This window comes from Saccopteryx leptura, chromosome 3, assembly GCF_036850995.1.
Source record: "Saccopteryx leptura isolate mSacLep1 chromosome 3, mSacLep1_pri_phased_curated, whole genome shotgun sequence".
Classification (NCBI taxonomy): domain Eukaryota; kingdom Metazoa; phylum Chordata; class Mammalia; order Chiroptera; family Emballonuridae; genus Saccopteryx; species Saccopteryx leptura.
In genome coordinates this window covers 94,981,214-95,001,072 of record NC_089505.1, presented here as the reverse complement: position 1 = coordinate 95,001,072, position 19,859 = coordinate 94,981,214, and the positions used below count along the sequence as shown (strand labels likewise).

Genomic DNA, 19,859 nt, shown 5'->3' with positions numbered 1-19,859 from the left:
CAGTGCTCTGCAGGAGCCTCCTAATCCACACCTGACCTGCTGCTTCGCTTTGGTGTAGCCCCCAGACCCAACCAAGCCCCCGAGTGCAGCCCTGGGCGTGTCCCCAAACTCACAGCAGGTGAAGAAATAAATTTGAAATACCCCAGCAAACGACAGTCATTACCGCACAGGAGACGCCCTGGCAATGTCATCATCTTTATCTTTATCACCATTTCCAGGGTTATGCTGATAAGCCTGTGCCTTCACGCTGTCCTCTGCCTCACAGTGCCCTTCCCCCATCTGTGTGTGTGTGTGTGTGGGGGGTACGGGTGAGGAAGAAATGTGGAGCGGGTCATCTTTTGCATTCTTGAAGACCTACTTCAAATGCCACCTTCTCCATGGAGCAGGGTGTGGACTCTGTGTGGAGTATGGCCTCAAATCCTGTCACCCAGCCACTCTGCGCCTTGCTTTTCCTCCTCTGTCATGTGGCTATAATCCAAAGAGCCACTTTTTAGAGCTGTTGGGGGACTCTATGAATTGATGTATTTAAAGTGTTTGGCACACAGTAGGTGCTTAATAAGTGTTAGGTGACATCATGGCATTTCTATTACTATTCCTCCAACAGCCCAGCCCACTCAAGCCAGAGCCCTGTGTCCTTTCCTCTGGGTCCCCACAGCACTGGCTCAGACCTTCTTTGGGGCCTTTTTTTTTTTTTTTTAATTAAGTGAAAGGTGGGAAGGCAGGCAGACAGACTCCCACATGCACCTCATCCAGGATCCACCCAGCAAGCCCTCTACAGGGCGATGCTCTGCCAATCTGAGGCCACTGCTCCACTGCTCAGCAACTGAGCTATTTTAGCGCCCGAGGCAAGGCCTTGGAGTCACCCTCAGTGCCCGGGGCCAACTTGCTCAAACTTTTTAAGCCATGGCTGCAGGAAGGGAAGAGAGAGAGAGAAGGGAGATGGTTGCTTCTCCTGTGTGCCCTGGCCAGGAATTGAACCCAGGGCTTCCACATGCTGGGCCAATGCTCTACTACTGAGCCAACCAGCCAGGGCCCCTTGGGGCCTATCACAGTCTGTCTGGCTGGCGCACCAGCCAAAGCAGCTTCCTACGTGACACATCCTGCCGCGTCCCTGCTCCCTACGCTCACTGCAGGCCTGGTGCACCCACTCAGTAAAGAGATACAAGGAGAATGGACTCAGCTTTCAGAGAATCTCACAAAAGAGGTCACAGAGGATGGCATGGGCAGCTGTCAATCAACAGGTTATTCTCAGCCATGCCCACCTGCTCTGGTAAGGTAGGTGCCCACCCACCTGTGAAGGCAGAGGGATATCATGTTTCACTGGTAACCTCGGGGTGGGGTGTATTGGGTCGCATTAACAAGCACTGTCTATATATGCCAGGCGCATGTCCAATTTTTTATACCGTGCTCATCCACACTTCACAACCTCCCAGGCATGTGCTAATGTCCTCGTTTGGCAGGTAAAGAAATATTCTCAGGAAAGTGAAGTAACTTCCTTGGGTCACAGACTTGGCACAGGGAGGAGGAAATAGCAGGTCTATCTCCTACTGTACACTGTTCTGGCTGGCACCAAATGGGCAAGTGTGTCCTGAGCATGCCCCCGGTGGGACCAAAAGATGGAGATAGGAAAAAGGGAATGTTGAAAGTATACAGCGCACATTCATCCATGTGGTTCCTTGGGAGCTTGGAGGGAGGGCCTGGGGTGGGACATAGGGCACCGAGGCAGAAAAGCCACGTTCTCTCCACCCCATGCACGCTCCATTGCGGGGTGAGCCCCAGAGAACAGCTCCCGTGACCTCCGGGCCCCTGCCTGCCCTAACACTGAGACTGTAGGGTATCTGCATAGGCCTTGGTTCAGAGGGGAGTCTCAAAGGTCATTCTGGTCAGCCCCCTACCAAGCACAGGACTCCATACTTGAATACTCCTGTGACACACAGCTCACTACCTCACTACCACTCTGTGCTTGGATAACTCAGGTAATTAGAAAACTTTTTCTTTTGCTTGGCTGGAACCTGCCTCCTAGAAACATCCACCCACGGGGGCTCCAAAGGCCACACTTTATTTCAAGTTTACCACCTGGTTTCTAGGGAGAGGAGAAATATAGCTGTCGTGGCCAAGTTCCTCTCAGGCCATCCATCCCACCTGCCACTTGGACTTCATCAGCCTCTGGGTACAGAGCTCAGGGTATGGCAGGGCCCAGAGCCCTGAACCAGGGTCTGGGCAGGGAGGGCAGAATGGCACTGACCCAGCCTCCAGATTGGTGGGTGGGTATGGGTTGTGGCCAAGGAGCAATGTGCCTAGAGTGTTGTCCAGGACACTGTGCCCAGCAGAGGCAAGGGCAGGAGGGGAGAATAATGCAGAATTGAACGGGAAGGCTGAGCAGCAAGCTGGTGGGCAGCCACGGCTTCCCTTCACACCTGGCCGCCGCCTGCAGGCCAGGAGCCCTCAAGGTGCCGCCCTCCAGGTGTCCTGGGCTTGAAGATCCCTGAGCTAAAGACACAAGAGATACCATGGGACCAGAATGCAGGACCCAGAAAGTCCTACCTGGTGCGGCCAGCTCTGTGGGCACGTCTCCCTGAAGCTGAGACCCGCCGTGGCTGACAGTGCCACAGAGCTGGCCGCCTCCCGCCACGGGCTCCAGCCCTGAGGGATGGCAGTTCTGCAGGAACACACAGGGCTCCCATTAGTGCCGCCGGCTGCTCTGCCTCAGCACTCATTTTCCGAGCGCCCACTGTGCAACAGACATTGAACTGGGCACCAGCAAGGGGGATGAACCACCCCAGGGGGACAGGGGGAGGGCTCACACGGGGCAGGTGCATCACAGTCTACCACACACTTTTACTCCATTTCAATTCCATCCCCACGGCCCTTGTAGGCTGAGCAGGGGCATTATTATTCCTCTCCCCCTTTTACAGAAGACAGACTGAAATTCAGAGGGTGGTCACACACGGGGCAACAGCCACAGAGCAGGGATTTAACCCCACTTGGGTCTGACTCCAAAGCTCCCCCTCTGCCCTGCCCCCCACTCTGCACTGAGCCAACAACATGGAAGATTCCCAGATCAGTCTCCCAACCTCTCTGTGCCTCAGTTTCTTGGTCTGCAAAATGAGGCTCAAGAAGCCCCTGCTTCTTAGGCTTGTTGGGAGATCGAGTTAACACAGTGAGCACCATGAGTAAGACAGTGTTCCACCATTGTCGTTACCATCACAAAGGGCGCGGGGGAGTGGGCAGACCCTGGGGAAGAGGGTGGATGAGGAGAGGGTCCTTGCACCTGCCTTCACTCTCCGACCTCACCAAGAAACCTGTTATTAGGCAGCTGTCAGCATCCTCATCCTGAAGGATTTGAGCTCCAGACTAAGATGGGACCCCTTCATGGGCGATATCATCTCCCTGTGTGGAGTTAACTGGGCCGAAAGCAAGTGGCCAGTCACATTTGTTAAGTAGCCACAGTGGGGTAAAGGCCACAGAAGGTTCAGACCTGCGGCCCGATCTGGCTTTCTCCCCGGTCCTCCCAGATGCCCATGATGGCTGACAGCTGTCCGGGGAGGCGAAGGCTGGTGCCCCACAGAGCCTGCATCACGGGCTGGCATTTTCTTTGAAGTCCAGAATCACATAGATTGTGGCTGTCCTTTCCCTCTCCACCTCCTTCTTAGAGACAATAATTATGGATGCCTTATGCCTCTCATTGCTCGGGGAGGGACACACCCAGTGCCTGGAAGGAAGACCCAGGATGACCAGGCCTTCTTTTAAGTGGACCCCTGCCTGCCTAGGGATGGGGGCTGCAGAGGAGGGAGCAGCAGCTCCCATTCATGGGCCTTCCCAGCAGGGGCAGACAGGGGTTGGGACCGGAACATCACTCAGAGAAGGCCCTGCATGGGGAGTCAGAGTCACGAGTGCTGTCTCCTCTCTCAGCCACAATTTCCCCATCTGCCAAGTGAAGATAGGTGGAGTGAACAGGTGGAGGCCATGTGTTCTTGAAACGTGAACTGTTGTTCATCAGGGTGGGCCTCAGAGGCCAGCCACCCCTCAGTTCAGATGTCCCTGTGCTCTGTGGACTATGAAATTCCTCATCTGTAAAGAGGGGGCCAAGTGCACAGGTACAAACGACAGGCAATACTTATCGCCATCTAGCATGGGAAAAACTCAGCTCTGAGAAGCTGAGGGATGGCCAAGTTCACACAGTCGGCAAGGACCGGCCTACCCTCCCCGGCTGGTGGCTATGACGAAGGGCTGTCCCATTCTCAGTCATCATTGCATTGACTCTCACATCCTCCCAGCCCCACGTCACACCCTCACATCTCTGAGCATTCGGACCACTTGGCAGAGCTGAGCAGCTGCTTGGAAGCCACAGAGAAGGGGCTAGAAGCCGCTCTGGACAGAGCAAAGGAGAGAAGAACACATCACAGGGAAAGCATTCTGGGATCGGGGAGGAATCTCCATCACAAGTGAGCGGCAACTCCCCATTCCTTACATCTGGAATCTTCTCTCAGCGTCCACCAGGGTGGGGTCTGGGGCTGGAAGGGGTGGGGGTGGAGAGGGAAAAGGACAAGGTAAAGAACCAGGGCCAAAGCCAAGACTGGAGATGGTAAGAAGGAGAGGAGGCCCCAGGGGTGGGGCGGTGGGGCCAGGAGAGGGCAGGAAGGAGTGGCTGATAGAAGAGGTTTTCCAGGTGGCAGCAGGGACTTCTGAACTGGGGGGTGGCTGGCCTCTGAGGCCCACCCTGATGAACAGTATAGTTCACGCTTCAAGAACACATGGACTCCACCTGTTCACATCCAGAGTCTACAGCTCACGTACCTGTCATGGCCCTGTGGAAGTTATGGGGGGGTCCCAGCCCCCTAATCTCCAAGAACCCTCAAATTTATACTCTAACATGACATGTGACTGAAGAATGTGATGTGGCAACAGGATGGAGTGAGGAGGAGAGGATGTCTGCACGGGGTGTTAGACCTGTGTCCCAGCTCGGCTGTCAGAACCTGTCGCTCACTGTGATTAGTGCTGGTATCCATCCGATAATTACCACGTGAGCAGCACAATCATGCCGCATTGTACTTTTGTGTAAGTTAAAAGCATTAATTTACTCGTCTTAACATTAAGAACATATTCACCAAAAGGTTTATAACTCTGTATTGGTACTTTTTTTAATACAGGGAGCCCCAGAAAAAGGAAGCTACCTGGGTCCTCTCTCTGGCTTGTCCGAGATGTTCTGCAGAGACCTTTCTCCCTGTCCTCAGATTCTAGCACTCTCTGAGCCAAAGGGTCTCTTTTGCTTTGACGCTTTGGTGAGGCTGAGGGAGGCTTGGGAAGAATCCAGGAGAATGTGCCATCCCCATCCAACTAGCATCCTCCTCCAGTCCTAAGAATAAACGTTCATTATGGCCCCCAGCCTGGGGCTCTGATTCTGGCTTCTGTGCAGACAAGGAAGGCCAGGTTGGACCACTAATGGATTCCCCACACTGCCCAATCCCCTTTTTTGGCATTATTTCTCTGGGGACCACTTCCAAGCAAGGACAGGGACAGCTCAGACAGTCTGGCCAGATCTGGGGGGATGTCAGGGTGGCGAGCTAGCCCCACTGGGGTGGGGGGTCAGGGTGGTGACGTAGCCCACTGAGGTGGGGGTCAGGGTGGTGACGTAGCCCGCTGAGGTGGGGGTCAGGGTGGTGACGTAGCCCACTGAGGTGGGGGTTAGGGTGGTGAGCTAGCCTACTGAGGTGGGGGTCAGGGTGGTGAGCTAGCCCGCTGGGGTAGGGGTCAAGGTGGTGAGCTAGCTCGCTGGGGTGGGGGGTCAGGGTGGTGAGCTAGCCCGCTGGGGTGGGGGTCAGGGTGGTGAGCTAGCCCGCTGGGGTGGGGGTCAGGGTGGTGAGCTAGCCCGCTGAGGTGAGAATTTGCAGCATATGCTGAGTCAGGGATTCTAAGGGTTCCTTGGGCTGAGACATCCTGGGGCACACAATTACCCCAAACACAAATATTTCTCCAAATCGCAGGTCCATCCAGCACCTGGGGGAATTAATCACTTCCCGTGATGTCACCCCCACACACCCATCTCTACAGGCTCTCCTGGAGGGTTCAGGCTCCGGGCAGCTCAGGTGACGGGCATACCTCCTGCCTCCCTCCTTCTGCCAGCGAGGCTAAACAGCAACCCCCTGCTGGGCCTCAGCTGGCAAACCACCTCGCAATGGGGGCGGGGGAGCCCCAAGTTTATTATCAAGTAGCCTCTTCCTCCTTCCAGCCAAAGCCTTGGAGTGAGCTTCAGGTTCCTCTTAAAACTTTTCTAGCTTGACGATACTCCCTCCTCTGCTTCTTCCAGCTCTCGTGACAATTCCACGGGTCCCTTTCTGCACTTACAGCAGACCTCACCCGCAGGAAGTTCTTTAGGGCTACTTTTTAAAGCAGTCCACTGCAGAATAAACTGTTCTCTAGCTTCGAGACTCTCAGTGGCTGTGAGCCCAGGGGGGAGGTTCCTGAAGGACTCCTGGGTGGAGGTCTCTCAAAGTGCTCACTCAGGACCCAGAGCAGCAACCAGAGTCGAGCAGAGCACAGCAGCTACAAGCAACCCAGGCAACTTCCTCCTGCCCCTCTGCTGGGCAGGGGCCCGCACTTGAGGACGCTAAGATGCTTGGTAATCCCAAAGGAGGTTTACGGTCAGCATTGTCCCACCTTCCCACCACACACATCTGGATCTGTCCTCTGCTCCTCTCACCTCGGAGGCACGAGGGGAAGAACAGGTGCTGAAGAAAAGGGACCCCACAGAGCTGTCATCGCTGGGAGCACCTCCCACTCCCAGAGCACCCACCACGCAAGGGCCCCTGCACATGCATGTCTCATGTATCTATTGTTGTACTATATCATGTATCATAGTGTGTACTATTGTTCCTCCATTGTCAGATGAGGAAACTGAGACTCCGAGAAGTGCAGCAGCTTGCCCACGGTCACACTGCCATGAATGGTGGGAGCGAGGATGAGAACTCAACTCTGTCCATCTCCAGAGTCTGGGCACTGCACCTTCACACTGAAGAGGGGACTTGGCTCATCTTGTCCAGGCCGAAAGAGGGCCAGTGACTTGGCACAGGCCAGACAACAAGCCAGGGATAGAAGGAAGGGCCCCCAGAGGTCCCCACCAGAGACCTCCCAGCTCCCAAATGCCCTAGTTAGGAGCGCTGTGAAGGGCCTGAGGTTCTGACATTGCCTTTCACAAACAGCCACACCCGGGATGAGAACAGGGGGCTGGGATCAGGAAGACGGGGGCCCACTAGAGACCTCTTTCTTTCTCTTGGTGTTAAAACAGGGTTGCCAGATAAAGCCCAGGATGCTTAGCTCAATTTGAATATCAGCCAAACAGCAGATTTTTAAACACTACAAATATGTCCCATGTAATATATTTATTAGCCCCCCTTTATCCACAGGGATACATCCCAAGACCCCCAAGTAGATGCCTGAACCCATGGATAGTAGTTATATATACCATATTTTTTTCCTACACATACACACCTATGATAAAGTTTAATTTATAAATTAAGCACAATAAGAGATTAACAACAATAACTGATAATAAGATGGAATGATTATAACAAGACACTGTCATAGAAGTTATGTCCCACCCATGAGGGCCGTAGGAGCTCGGACACCCACCTCGTAACAGACCCCAGCCCTCTTCCAAGAGGGAACTCCCGCCCTGAGCCCCCATGTGCAGAGCTCCAGCCCTATCTGACCCAGTCTCTCTCTCTCTCTCTCTCTCAAAATATCTTATTGTGCTGCACTCACCCTTCCATGTCTTATGATAATCTGACGTGACACAGTGCCTACGTGATCAGATGAAGTGAGGTGGATACCTTAGACAAAGCGATGAGTCATGTCCCAGGCAGGATGGAACAGAACAACATGAGATTTCATCACTCGACTCAGAACGGTGCATGATTTAAAATGTATGAATTATTTATTTCTGGAGTTTTCTGTTTAGTATTTTTGGACCACGGTTGACCACTGGTAACTGAAATTGTGGAAAGCAAAACCGCCGATAAGGGGGTCGGGGGGGGGGGGACTACTGTATGAAAAAAAGAAAAGATTTGCTGTTTATCTGAAATGCAAACCTAACTAGGCATCGTGTATTTTCATTTGTTAAGTCTGGCAACCCTGTGTGAAGAGGGCAGGAGATGGGGATGTGAAGTATCACACAGGGAACACAGTCAACAATATTGTATAATAACTAGGTATCGTGTCAGGTGGGTACTAGGTTTATCGGGGCAATCACTTCGTAAGTTATATAAATGTCTAATCACTATGTTGTACACCTCAAACTATACACTATTGTATATCACCTGTAATTGGGAAGATTGTTTTTAAAAAGGGGGCAAGAGAAAACGGGATCTCTACTGGCCACTTAGTTCAGAGAGAACCAACCCCACAGCTGGGCCCCCAGTAGGACTTAGAGCAGGGGTCCCCAAACTTTTTACACAGGGGGCCAGTTCACTGTCCCTCAGACCATTGGAGGGCCGGACTATAAAAAAAACTATGAACAAATCCCTATGCACACTGCACATATTTTATTTTAAAGTAAAAAAAAACAAAACGGGAACAAATATAACATTTAAAATAAAGAACAAGTAAATTTAAATCAACAAACTGACCAGTATTTCAATGGGAACTATGCTCCTCTCACTGACCACCAATGAAAGAGGTACCCCTTCCAGAAGTGCGGTGGGGGCCGGATAAATGGCCTCAGGGGGCCGCATGTGGCCCGCGGGCCGTAGTTTGGGGACCCCTGACTTAGAGCCAAAGTCTGACCCCCAGGACTCTGGCTCTCCTTCCCCAGCCCTGTGACTGGGGAGACAGGGGCAGGGAGAGCTTCTGGGGCCGAGGCTCACCTGAGGCCAGGTGGGAATCCAGGCCCAGCATTCATTAATCAGACTGGGAGAGCAAAGCTACTGAGACCCACCCATGAGGGCCGGAGGAGTTCGGACACCCACCTCGTAACAGACCCCAGCCCTCTTCCAAGAGGGAACTCCCACCCTGAGCCCCCATGTGCAGAGCTCCAGCCCTATCTGACCCAGCAAGATGGAGCCCATAGCAAATCTGTCAGAGCTGGAGAGGCCCCCAGAGATCTGCAAGGCTAACTGCATCAGTGGCCAGGTGCGGAAACTGAGGCTGGGTCAGGTCCCTACGCCTGCCGCCATCTACGCAGAGCCAGGACAGGGAGGATTTGGGCCAACAGGAGAAGCTGATGTCTCTGCTGCCCATCAAATTTCATCGTTGGCACCATTACCATCATCATCATCATCACCATCACCACCATCATCATCATCATCATCATCACCATCATCATCATCATCACCATCATCACCATCATCACCATCACCACCACCACCATCATCATCATCATGGAGAGCACAGCCCCGGTCTTATTGCAAGTTCTTTTCCTTTTTGACACATTGCATTGTCCCCTTGCCACCCCCTCCCAATGCCTATCCCCCTGATTAGCCTCCAAGGATCCAGTTGCTACACAACCCTCCCTTTCCACTTCAAGGAGATGGGTTGGTGGCCAGAAATGAAGGGACACTCAGTCCTGTTCCCCAACTCGAGCAACAGTCGGTTCTGATGTCCCTCATAAGCTCCACGCGGACTCCAGAACACAGAGCCCAGACCTCAAAGCCTGTCCCCAGGGCTCAGACTTAGAGCCTTTATCCAAGGGCTCAAAGCCAGGGTCCTGACCCTGGTGCCCAGGAGCCGGGGCCCCAAGGTAGACAGACACCCTAGTCCATCCCGCCCAGACTCTACAGCCTACTCCACCTGCTCTGCTGTCCAAACAGGTGCCAGGCGCCCACCTCGTTGCCTCGGGTCCTTCCTTCCAGCCCAGCCCTCTGCAGCCGGGTGGGTCCTCTCGGTTCTCACCTGCGAACATCCACATATGTCTGGACTCCCACCACACACACTGCGTAGGTGGGCTTCTTCGGGGACAGCCGCACAGCTCTGTGCGGGGCCATCCTGCGCCCCGGCGGCCGACCTCCTCGTGCCCTGCCACCCAGCTCCTCTCCTGGACACCTTGGAGCCAGGAAGGAGCGTGAGTTCTAATGGGTCGGTGCTTTCCTCCTCCCTTTTAATTTCACCCTGTGACCTGATTAGCCTGCTTGAGCTAAGTCCCCACCTCCTGTCTCCACGCCCAGCCCTTCTCACTCAGGCCTGTCAATCCGGGAGGCCAAGGGAGGGGGCGTTGAGGCTTTTCTGGGCTTAGAGAAAGGGGTTTCAGCTGATGCCCCTGGTGGAGAGCTCAGCGGCCAACAGAAGACTACCAAGTACCCCATAAGCCCCCGCCCCCCTTCCCTGGCTCTGCCTCCACCCTCAGGCTCTTAGTGCCTGATCCCCATGTCGTAACAATGTCAGCATCCCCTGAGGGCTGACTATGTGCCAGGTGCCAGCTAAGTAGCTTATAGATCTTATCCCATATGCTAGAGAATCAGGAATATGAGATAAGATCATATGTAGAGCACAGCAGAGTTTGTACCCAGGTCCACCTGACTCGTGGCGCTATATACCACCCCCACACACAAGGAGAGCTTATACCCTTGTACCTTAACTCCAGAGATGCTGGAAGCTACCCCAGGTGGGCATCCTTGGCCATCCGGTGTGGAGGGCACTTGAGGAGCTTGGGGCCATAGGCTGGGGAGGGGTTATTCGTTTCTGGAAATCCTCTCTGTTTAGCTCTGGCAAGTGTTAGCTCCTGCCTGTTCTTGAGGTGTTTATGGGAATTCATTCATTCATTTGACAGACATTTATGGAGTGCCTGCTCTGTGTGAGGCACTCTTTTAGGCGATGGGGACCCAGGCGATGGGGATGAACAAAACCGACCATAACCCCTGCTCTGACGGCATTTGTATTCTGCGGAGACAGACAGTAAGTCACATAAGTAAAGTGCGGGTAACATCCAACAGTGCAGTGACCCTCTTCCCTGTCATCGCGCGAGAGATGCTGGTGGTCCTGGGAGGGTAACAGTGAAGGTGGTGAGCAGTGGTCGGATTCTGCATGCATCTTGAAGATGGAACAAAGAAGGTTTGCTGATGGGTTGAATGCAAGCATGAGAGAGAGGGGTCGAGCATGACTGGGGCGTGTGGACCCCAGCAGCTGGAAGGGTCTTGCTGTCATCAGAGAGATGGGAAGGCTGGGTGGACACGTTGGGCAGGGGGTGGGCTGTTCCATGTTGGACTTAGTAGACGAGAAGTGTCTGTTAGCCCTCTGAGTGGAGATGGTGAGTTACAAGGGGCATGTTCCCTCCAGACGGGGCATTGGGATGAGGAGGAAGTTCCCCAAGAACCACAGGATGCTCCTTCTCAGCCACAAGTCTCTCATTCTGGGCAGCCATTGCACGGAACAGAACACAGGATGAACAACCAGAACTCCTCCGGTGCAAGGCCAAGGGGGCGTGGCCTTGAGAGGGATGGAGAAAGGAAGAACACCCCCTGTCTGGGGAACTACCAGTCTGATGGGGCAAGAGGGAGGGGAGAGGGACACAGTCTCTGCCTCCAGGAACCCAAAACATAAAAATGTCATAAACATTTATTTGGTTACTTTTCATTTTGAAGATCTTCCTGGAATCATCTTGCTGCCAACATATCTGATTACAAATATTCTTGATCCCCAAAGTTTATTACACCCAAAGGCGCCTAGGCAATGTCTAGGTTTGCCTGTGGATACAGAACCCAACAAAACAGCACTTCAGGGGTGTGAGGTTTCCACCCAGCTCCACCCCCATTAGGCAGTATCAGAACCATTTTTTTCATATGTAATGTAATGTGGGACATAAAATACAGGTTCCCTAAGTGCATGTGGGCATATGGGTAGATGATGGATAGTGGATGGGTGGATGGTGGATGGGTGGATGGATGGGTGGATGGGTGGACAGGTGGATAGATGGATGGTGGATGGGTGGATGGTGGGTGGATGGGTGGACGGGTGGATAGATGGATGGTGGATGGGTGGATGGATGGGTGGATGGTAGATGGTGGATGGGTGGATGGTGGTTGGGTGGATGGATGGGTGGATGGGTGGATAGGTGGATGGGTGGATGGTGGTTGGGTGGATGGATGGGTGGATGGGTGGATGGTGGTTGGGTGGATGGTGGATGGTGGATGGTGGATGGATGGATGGATGGACAGATTGAAATGACAGAGAAAGGCAAGTTGGTGAATAAAGAACTGTCTGCAAAGATGATGACAATGGTAATGATGATGGCAACAATGACAGCAATGATGGTGATGATGACAAAATGCTAACAAACACGTATTTAGCCCTTAACACATGACAGGCAGTGTTCTAAGCCCCTTCTATGTATTGACTTATCTAATCCTCACAATAATACTAGATGGCAAGTACCAATTAAACCTGGAATCCCAAGTTCAAACAGACCACAGCATGGGTGTACAGAAGGTGCCTTTGCAGGTCGTGGGCAGGGCAGAGGCCAGAGCAGGTCACGATGTCTTAAAAGAAATGTTCTCAGAGCTGGAGGAAAGGGGGGGGAATAGCAGAGAACGGGCAGAGAGGCTGAGAGGAACATCAACCGCACCCTCATTTTACAAATGAAAACCCCAAGGCACAGAGACGATAAGAGGCCCTTTCAAGCTCTGAAGCTAGAACGTGGTCAAGCCGGCGTCTGAGCCCAGGTCGTCTGATGGGCTCATAATTTTGGCTAGGTCCCTGGGAGGTAGAATATTGTGTCCTTTAACCTTCTTCCTCATACTTTGGTGAATTGTTTGAACAGCGTTGGTGAGCAAATATCTTTACTATTAGAAAAATAATAACCTCTCTTTAAGGAAAAATAAGAAGTTTCCTGTTCTGGCCTCCCTACCCACCCTCTGCTATTTGCTCCCTGCCTTCTTCTTCTAAAAGAACATTTCTGTTAAGACATCATGCCCTGCCCAGGGCCCCTGCCCTGCTCAAAACCCGCAAAAAGTCACCTCCTGCACACCCATGCTGTGGTCTATTTGAACTTGGAATTCCAGTGGACTTAATAAGTCAGATTTGGGAGGAGCGGGGGCGGGGGAGCGGAATGACATCATTGCCCCCTCTCCCCTCTGGGTAGAACATACCGCCGGGAGGGCCTGCCCGGGCTAGCCTCCCAGGGGGGAGGGGGAGGCCGGCCAGCTGCTGGGTGACCATGGGGCTCTATCTAGCATGATCCCAGGATGTCCCTGGAACAATCCAGGGAAACCGTAGCAGGGAGGGTGTCTGAGGCCTCATTTTCTCCATTCTTCAACAATTTCTTTTGAGCAATTTCCATGTGACAGGCATTATTCTTGGCCCTGGGGATACAACAGTGAATTAGAGAAATGGAGACCCTGCCCTCAGGGGGCACACCGATGGCAGAAACCACAGGACAGAGACTAGGATGTCAGGGGGGATGAGACACAGAGAAGCGGGGTAAAGGGGCAGACAGGATGGGTGCTGTGTTGAGTGGGCTGATCGGGTAGGCTCACTTGGGGAAGTGCTAATGGAGCAGGAGATCTGAAAATGAGACTTGTCGATCTCCAGGTCTCCTCCAACCTCAGATAACCTAGGATCCCATCAAGCCATTTGTAAGACAGACCTGACCCTTGGGCGGTTAGTTTCAGACCCCAGCATTGACTAGGTATAAACTGGTGGGTAAGGAGGGTGGTGCAGGGAGTAACTCTGGTTGGGGAAGTTATCTGATACTGATAAGGATAAGTCACCTGGGTCCAGGTGAGCCCTGACAGCATCAGGCGTGGAACCTGCCTGCCTCAGGACTTGTGACCAGTCAGAGTGGGTTCTGGGCTGCTCCCATGATTGCTGACACCAGCTTTTCCACTCTGGGGGACCCCCTCCCAACACACACAGACAGTCCGGGCCTGAGCTTGCTGGAGACAGCCACGGAGGGAGGAGGGATCAGCAGAGCCAGCCCCGTGGCCCTTCTCCACTCCCAGTACCCCAGGCTCCACAGGGACAGTGCTCTTCAGAATCCTCAACGCCCAGCTGGAAGGGCCCCTAGAGGCCCTCAACCTGCCCTTAATTTTTCCAGCTGGGTAAACCAAGGCTCAGAGAAGGGCAATGACATCCTGTGATGACACAGTAATGCCATAGGAAGCCAAGTCTGGACCCAAGGCTTTCATTCATTCCCTCGTTGACAAAATATCTATTAGGCACTTTTTGTATACAGGTGCTGTTCTAGAAGTCAGAGTTCTCAACACCTGTTGAGTTCCTCTCAGCTTCTTATATTGACTCACCCTTCTGGGACCTCTGAAGTCACCTCCAACCCCTTCCTGTGCCTCTGGAACCCAGGGCAGAATCCTGGACACCCCCCCCCCCCAGTGGGTGGAAAAGGCTGACTCAGTCGTTCTGAGAAGGAGGGTACTTACTGCTTCCCGCAGGGCCAGAAAGCCCGGCGGCGCCAGTGGCTCTAATAGCAGGAAGTGGTGAGGGTCATGAGTCAGCCAGCTCAATCTACCTGGTCCCCTCAGAGCCCGAAACCCAAGTCCAGGTCTCTGCTGGGCACCATGGACCTTCAGGAGCCACCGACTCCTTCTTTGGCTCTGGAACATTAAGGCTCAGTGTGGCAGGATCAGCAGCAGAAATGAGTTCACATGTGGGGTTGGCTGGGCATGATTCAGGCCTGGGGGGCTGGTGGTCAGGGGAGTCAGCCCCGCCCCCACAAGTGCTGACTCAGCAGCCTCCCCAGCACATCACCTCTTTCCCTGCCCCCAACTGGCTCGCTGCCTCTACTGCAGGTATCTAAACCAGAAACCCAGGCAACCCTTTGATCTTCCCCCTCCTGGACCCCCAACATCAAAAGTCATCCCACCTGACCTGTCAGCTCTACCTTCTACATCTTCCTTAGCCTCCTCCCTTCCTCTCCACCCAGTCTCACACCCCAAACACCCACCCTGGTCCCAGCCACTGCCTCCTCTCGGCTGAGCCCCGAGCTGCGCCTGGTCTCTGGTCCCAGGCTCACTGTACCCAGAAGCGAACTAAGGTCGGTGGAGGCTCCAGGCGCAGAAGAAAATATTGGGCCCCTTAAATTAAAGAGAGAGAGAGACAGGGGAAATAAAAATACACGTTCACCATATTTTTAAATAAATAAAAAATATTATATACTATTAATGTTAAAATTGCACATAGGAAACCAGACTTGGTGTCATTAGAAAAAAGCGTCAAGTTGGAGTTTTGCGGGACCCCTTCAGAAGATGGGGCCCAGGGTGAGCGCCCGGTGCAGCCGCCGTTAACTCCGCCTCTGACTGTACCCCGTGCCACAGTCAGTAGTGATCTGGCAGAAGCATGTGTATGATCACATCACTGCCCTCAAAGGCAGCCCCCATGGCCTCCAGGATAAAGGAGAGAGACCATGGGAGACAAAGCCTAGACTTTGGGGCCCTGCTGTCTGGGTTCCAACCTGGGCGTGGCCATGTCTTTGATTTCAGGACTCCGGGTAAATGATTTCACTTCTCTGAGGCTCAGTCTCCTAATTCGTAGAATCTGGCATATTAAAGTGCCTGGGATATAGTTGATCTGCAAGAAGTAGACATTGAGCCTTGCATTCAAGGCCCCCAGGTCAGACCCCTGATGACACCCCACCACCACCCAGTGCCCCACCTCTGTTCTGATCCAATGCCTCTGCTTCTCCTACCCCCACTGCCCCCACTGGGGGCTGGCTCCCTGACTGGGCTTTTCCAGAAACCTCTGCCCATCCCCCGCCTTTCTGCCCACCTCTTTCTTCCCTTTATTCCTTAGACCTGCCTTCCTCCAACACCCACTCTACGGGAAGTCTCTACACTTCCACTTCTTTCATGAATTTATAAATCACACATCCAGATAAAAAAGGATTTGATACAGCTTACAAAATACACCCTGGATAAGATTTTATTTTTTTAAGTGAGGAAATTAAGTAAAAGAATGGGCAGAAAAAGACAAAGACAGGGGTAGACAACCTGTCTGGTTGGTAAATTTAGCTCTGAGTTTCCTGGTGGCCCAGGAGAAAAGAGGCAATAGAATCAAGTCTCTGAGTCACAGTGCTCACAGTATAAAACTGTTGAGTCCAGCTAACTTCAGGCCCTGAGAACAGAAAGAAATCCCCCGACCCCTGGGTGGGTTTAATAAATGGGGCAAGTGTGGGATATTGAACTAAGTGATTCACAACATCCTTATGATTGAGTCTGGCTTCATCCACAGGTATGTTGGGGGTAGGATGTCCACAGGAATATATGCCGGGTATCCTTCAGAGCCTCCTCCATGAGCATTCTTTGTTTTATCCAAAACTTTGATTAAATAGGGAACGGCAGGGAATATGGGGGTTCCCTCTCTGATGTTGGCTGTTCCTTATAGCTGCTAGAGCAGAGATCCACTGTTTTCCAATGTCAGCCCACCTGGCTACAGTTGAGACTCCTCTGTGAGAATTGGCCCGGGTCCAGCACCTTCTTTCTACTGGGCTCACTCAGAGTTGGGGACTCATTCCCAGAAAGGGGGTGAGGACAGAACCCCTGCTGGGCATCACCTAACACAAAGCTTTGTATCTTGGCAGGCCCTTCCAGAAAACCTGGATCACCTGCCTCATTGAACACTCAGAGACAAAGAGGCCCAAGAGAGGGAGAGTGACTTGCCTCAAGACACACAGCCTTGGGGAGGCAAAGTGGAATAAAGGACAGGAAATCAACTCCAGAGTTAGAAGCTTGGATTCTCAGGCCACCGGCCATGGTTTCTTGGAAAACTCCTTTTTCTTTCCACTGGGGCAGTTCTGTCCAGTGGAGATTCTAGCCTGTCCAGATTCTGTTCTCACCACCTATGTTGCTGACAAGATATCATCTGCCAAGACCCCCCCCCCAAAGGAAAAAGCATTATACAGAAGGGTTCGGCATCTTTCCCCAAATCAGTCACTTATTCGACAAACACTTCTTGGGTACTAACTACCATGGGCTGGGCCAGGACTGGATGAACAAGACCTGGTCCCAGCCTGCCTCAGAGGAAAATGTGGTTGATGGAGAATGTGGACGTGTGAACACGCTGTTATGAGGAAGTTTTGCAAGAACCACAATAAGGGGGTGTGCGGAGGACCGGGACGGGGGCACGGAGCGCATCCTGCCTGCCTGCTCTGCTGAGCCCTTGTCAGCACCGCCTCTCATTCTCGCATCAAACCTAGGAGGTGAGCGCAGCTATTACTGCTGCTTTGAAAAGGAGGAGGGCCCGTCTCGGGGAGTTTAAGCAACATGCCCAAGGTCTCCTGCTAATGAGGATGGAAGCAGAGCGGTAGCCACATCCACGGGAATGGTGGGTTAATTGCTACGTTCTAACGCTGGTGGAGCCAGGGCGGCTCTCACCTCGTGTGTTGCTCGTGCTTACACGCTGCAGGGACCACCTGGCCTCAGCCCCTCCTGCTGCATCACACACACCTCCAACCTCCACCCTGGGAAGGGCAGAACTGTCCTGTGTCGGGCCTGATGGCGGGCCTGAGGACTCACGAGACACCATACCCAGCTGCCTCACTCTAATGAAGTCCTGGAGCTCTGGTGGCCCAACTCGGTCACTCTGGCACCCCGTCAAGTCCTGGAGCATCCCAGGACATGGGCCCAGACCACCCCACCCCTGCTGGCCTTGGTCCATCTGAGTTCTGGGCCCAGACTGAGAGCAGAGGCCTACCCCAGAGAAGGCCCCAATGGCTGGGTTGGAGACATGAGGTCACATGCATCCTTAGAAAATCAAGGAAGGAGGAGGCTTTAGAGCAGGCATCCCCAAATTACGGCCCGCGGGCCGCATGAGGCTCCCTGAGGCCATTTATCCGGCCCCCCGCCGCACTTCCAGAAGGGGCACCTCTTTCATTGGTGGTCAGTGAGAGGAGCACTGTATATGGCAGCCCTCCAACGGTCTGAGGGACAGTGAACTGGCCCTCTGTGTAAAATGTTTGGGGACCCCTGCTTTAGAGCTAAACCTGGAAGTCTGTAGGTTCACATTTAAAACAGACAAAAGAGTAAATACTCAGGACCAAGCCGAATGGGGGCTCAAAGCCCAACCCTCCGCCTCCCTCTCCAGCCATCCCTGCAGCCCTTGTGCGGTGCCCGGGGCTCCACAGATCCCCTCAGAAAGCCTGGTTTGTCGCCGATAACAAGCCCAGAGAGGACCCGCACTTGATCCAAGACCACCCAGCCCATTCTCTGGGGAGAAAAGAAGGGGAGTGGGGCAACATCCGGAAGCAGAGCTCAACCTTCCTCCCCACCCCTGCCTGGCCCTGTGGGTCAATGACACCAGATGGGCCTCCAGAGAGGAGAGGGAGCAGGAGAAGGGGACAGAGACAGAGAGTCAGAAGGAAACAGACTGAAAGACAGAGAGAGACAGAGACAAAGAAAGCCCAAAACAGGGAACAAAGAGAGTGAGAAAGGAAGAGAGACAGAAAAGTAGGGACAGGGAGACAGAGCAAGGTGCAGGGAGTCACACTGAAGGACAGAGGGAGTGACCAGGGCAAAGAGAGAAGGAAAAAGACAGACACGCCGTGAGGGAAGAGCAGGTAGCACCGTGAGTCCCCAGAGCCAACACAGGCCCCTCTCAACTTCATGCTTCCCACAGTCTCCCTTTCCCCAAGCTCCCTGCCTCCTGCGCTCAGACCCGGGCTGATCACCCACTTTTCCCCTAGCCCGGGTGCTGGGGACACACCCCCTGGACACCTCCAGGTGGTGGCTATGTTTATCCTCACTGTGCAGATGAAGAAACTGAGACTGGGAGCCACCAGGTAACTCTGCCCATTAAACTGGATCCAGCACTGCTAAGGTACAGGCGGGAAGGCCCCAGACAGGGAGACTGGGGCTCAGAGAGGAGTGGCGGCCGGCTCCGGGTCACACAGCAGTCAGCTGCAGTGCGGAGGCTGGAAGCCAGCTCCCAGCACCTTGCCTGGCTCCAAAGAAAACAAAGTAAATCTTATTAAGTCTTTGGTAAGGAGGCTCCAGGTCTTACCAGATGGGCGGTGGCCAACACCCACACCACATCCTTCTTTCCTTCCCCCTTCCGCTGTCTTTTCTGGAAAGAGAGGCTCTGTTACCACCCAAACTTGTCCTCCCCAAGAGACCAGGCCCCCTCAGGTGGCATCCCCACCTCCCTACCCCCGGCCCTCCAACCTGGACTCCCATGCAGAACTGGCAAGAGGCAGGCTAGCTGTTGCTGCACCCCTAGCTTTTGCTGACATCAGAAAAGTGGTCTTCAGGCCCCCCAAAAGTGCTCTGTCCCCCTGGAGGAGGAAGGGGGCACAGGCCCTGGGTACCTGCTCTAAGTGCTCACCGGAGCTCATGCGATCTCTTGCATCCCAGCTAGGCAGGTACAGGTGAATGCAGCATGGCTCAGAGGGGCCGACGCTGCCCAGGACACACAGGCCATTCAGGACAGTCGTCCTGAGCCCATGCTCCTGCCATTACCCAGGCTCCCCAGACTGTCGCTCTCGAGTGCTCTGTGTCCATCCATGTCCTGGTTCAGAGGGTAGGCCACCTAGCCCTGCACCCCCTCTCCCTCTGCACAAAGGCCTCGTGCCCTGGGAAACGCTGGGCTGGGAAGAGGGGGACATGCCCTGATTATGGGACCTCAGACAAGCCAGAGCCCCTCCTGGGCCGTGGTTTTCCTATCTGTATATGTCAGGGGGCAGGAGATAGTTTGATGGTCTCTGAGGGTCCGTAGGCTCGCCTCTCCTGACCCTCACCTTACCTGCGTTCCCTCTGGGGCCTGGGGTCCTCACTTCCACTGTCCAAGGTGGCTGTGATGCTTCACAGGCTGATCACAGGATTCCCAGGCCTTCAGGGAACAGCACCCACGGATCCTGGGGAGCAGGGGGTGGTGAGAGCATGGGTGTGATGACCTGCTTGGTCCCCCGTCCCCACTGCCTCACTCAGGAAGGC

The 19,859-nt window shown here is 53.8% G+C and overlaps 1 protein-coding gene across 1 annotated transcript in view; it reads right to left on the bottom strand.

Annotated features, from left to right (window-relative positions):
- Window positions 1-10,066, bottom strand: part of PADI1 (peptidyl arginine deiminase 1) — a 33,519-nt gene extending 23,453 nt beyond the window's left edge. Inside the window, exon 1 of the mRNA XM_066375204.1 lies at window positions 9,886-10,066. Within this exon, the coding sequence (XP_066231301.1) occupies window positions 9,886-9,977 (92 nt within the window). The 5' untranslated portion in view covers window positions 9,978-10,066. The remainder of the gene's footprint in view (window positions 1-9,885) is intronic.
- Between the last annotated feature and the right edge of the window lie 9,793 nt (window positions 10,067-19,859).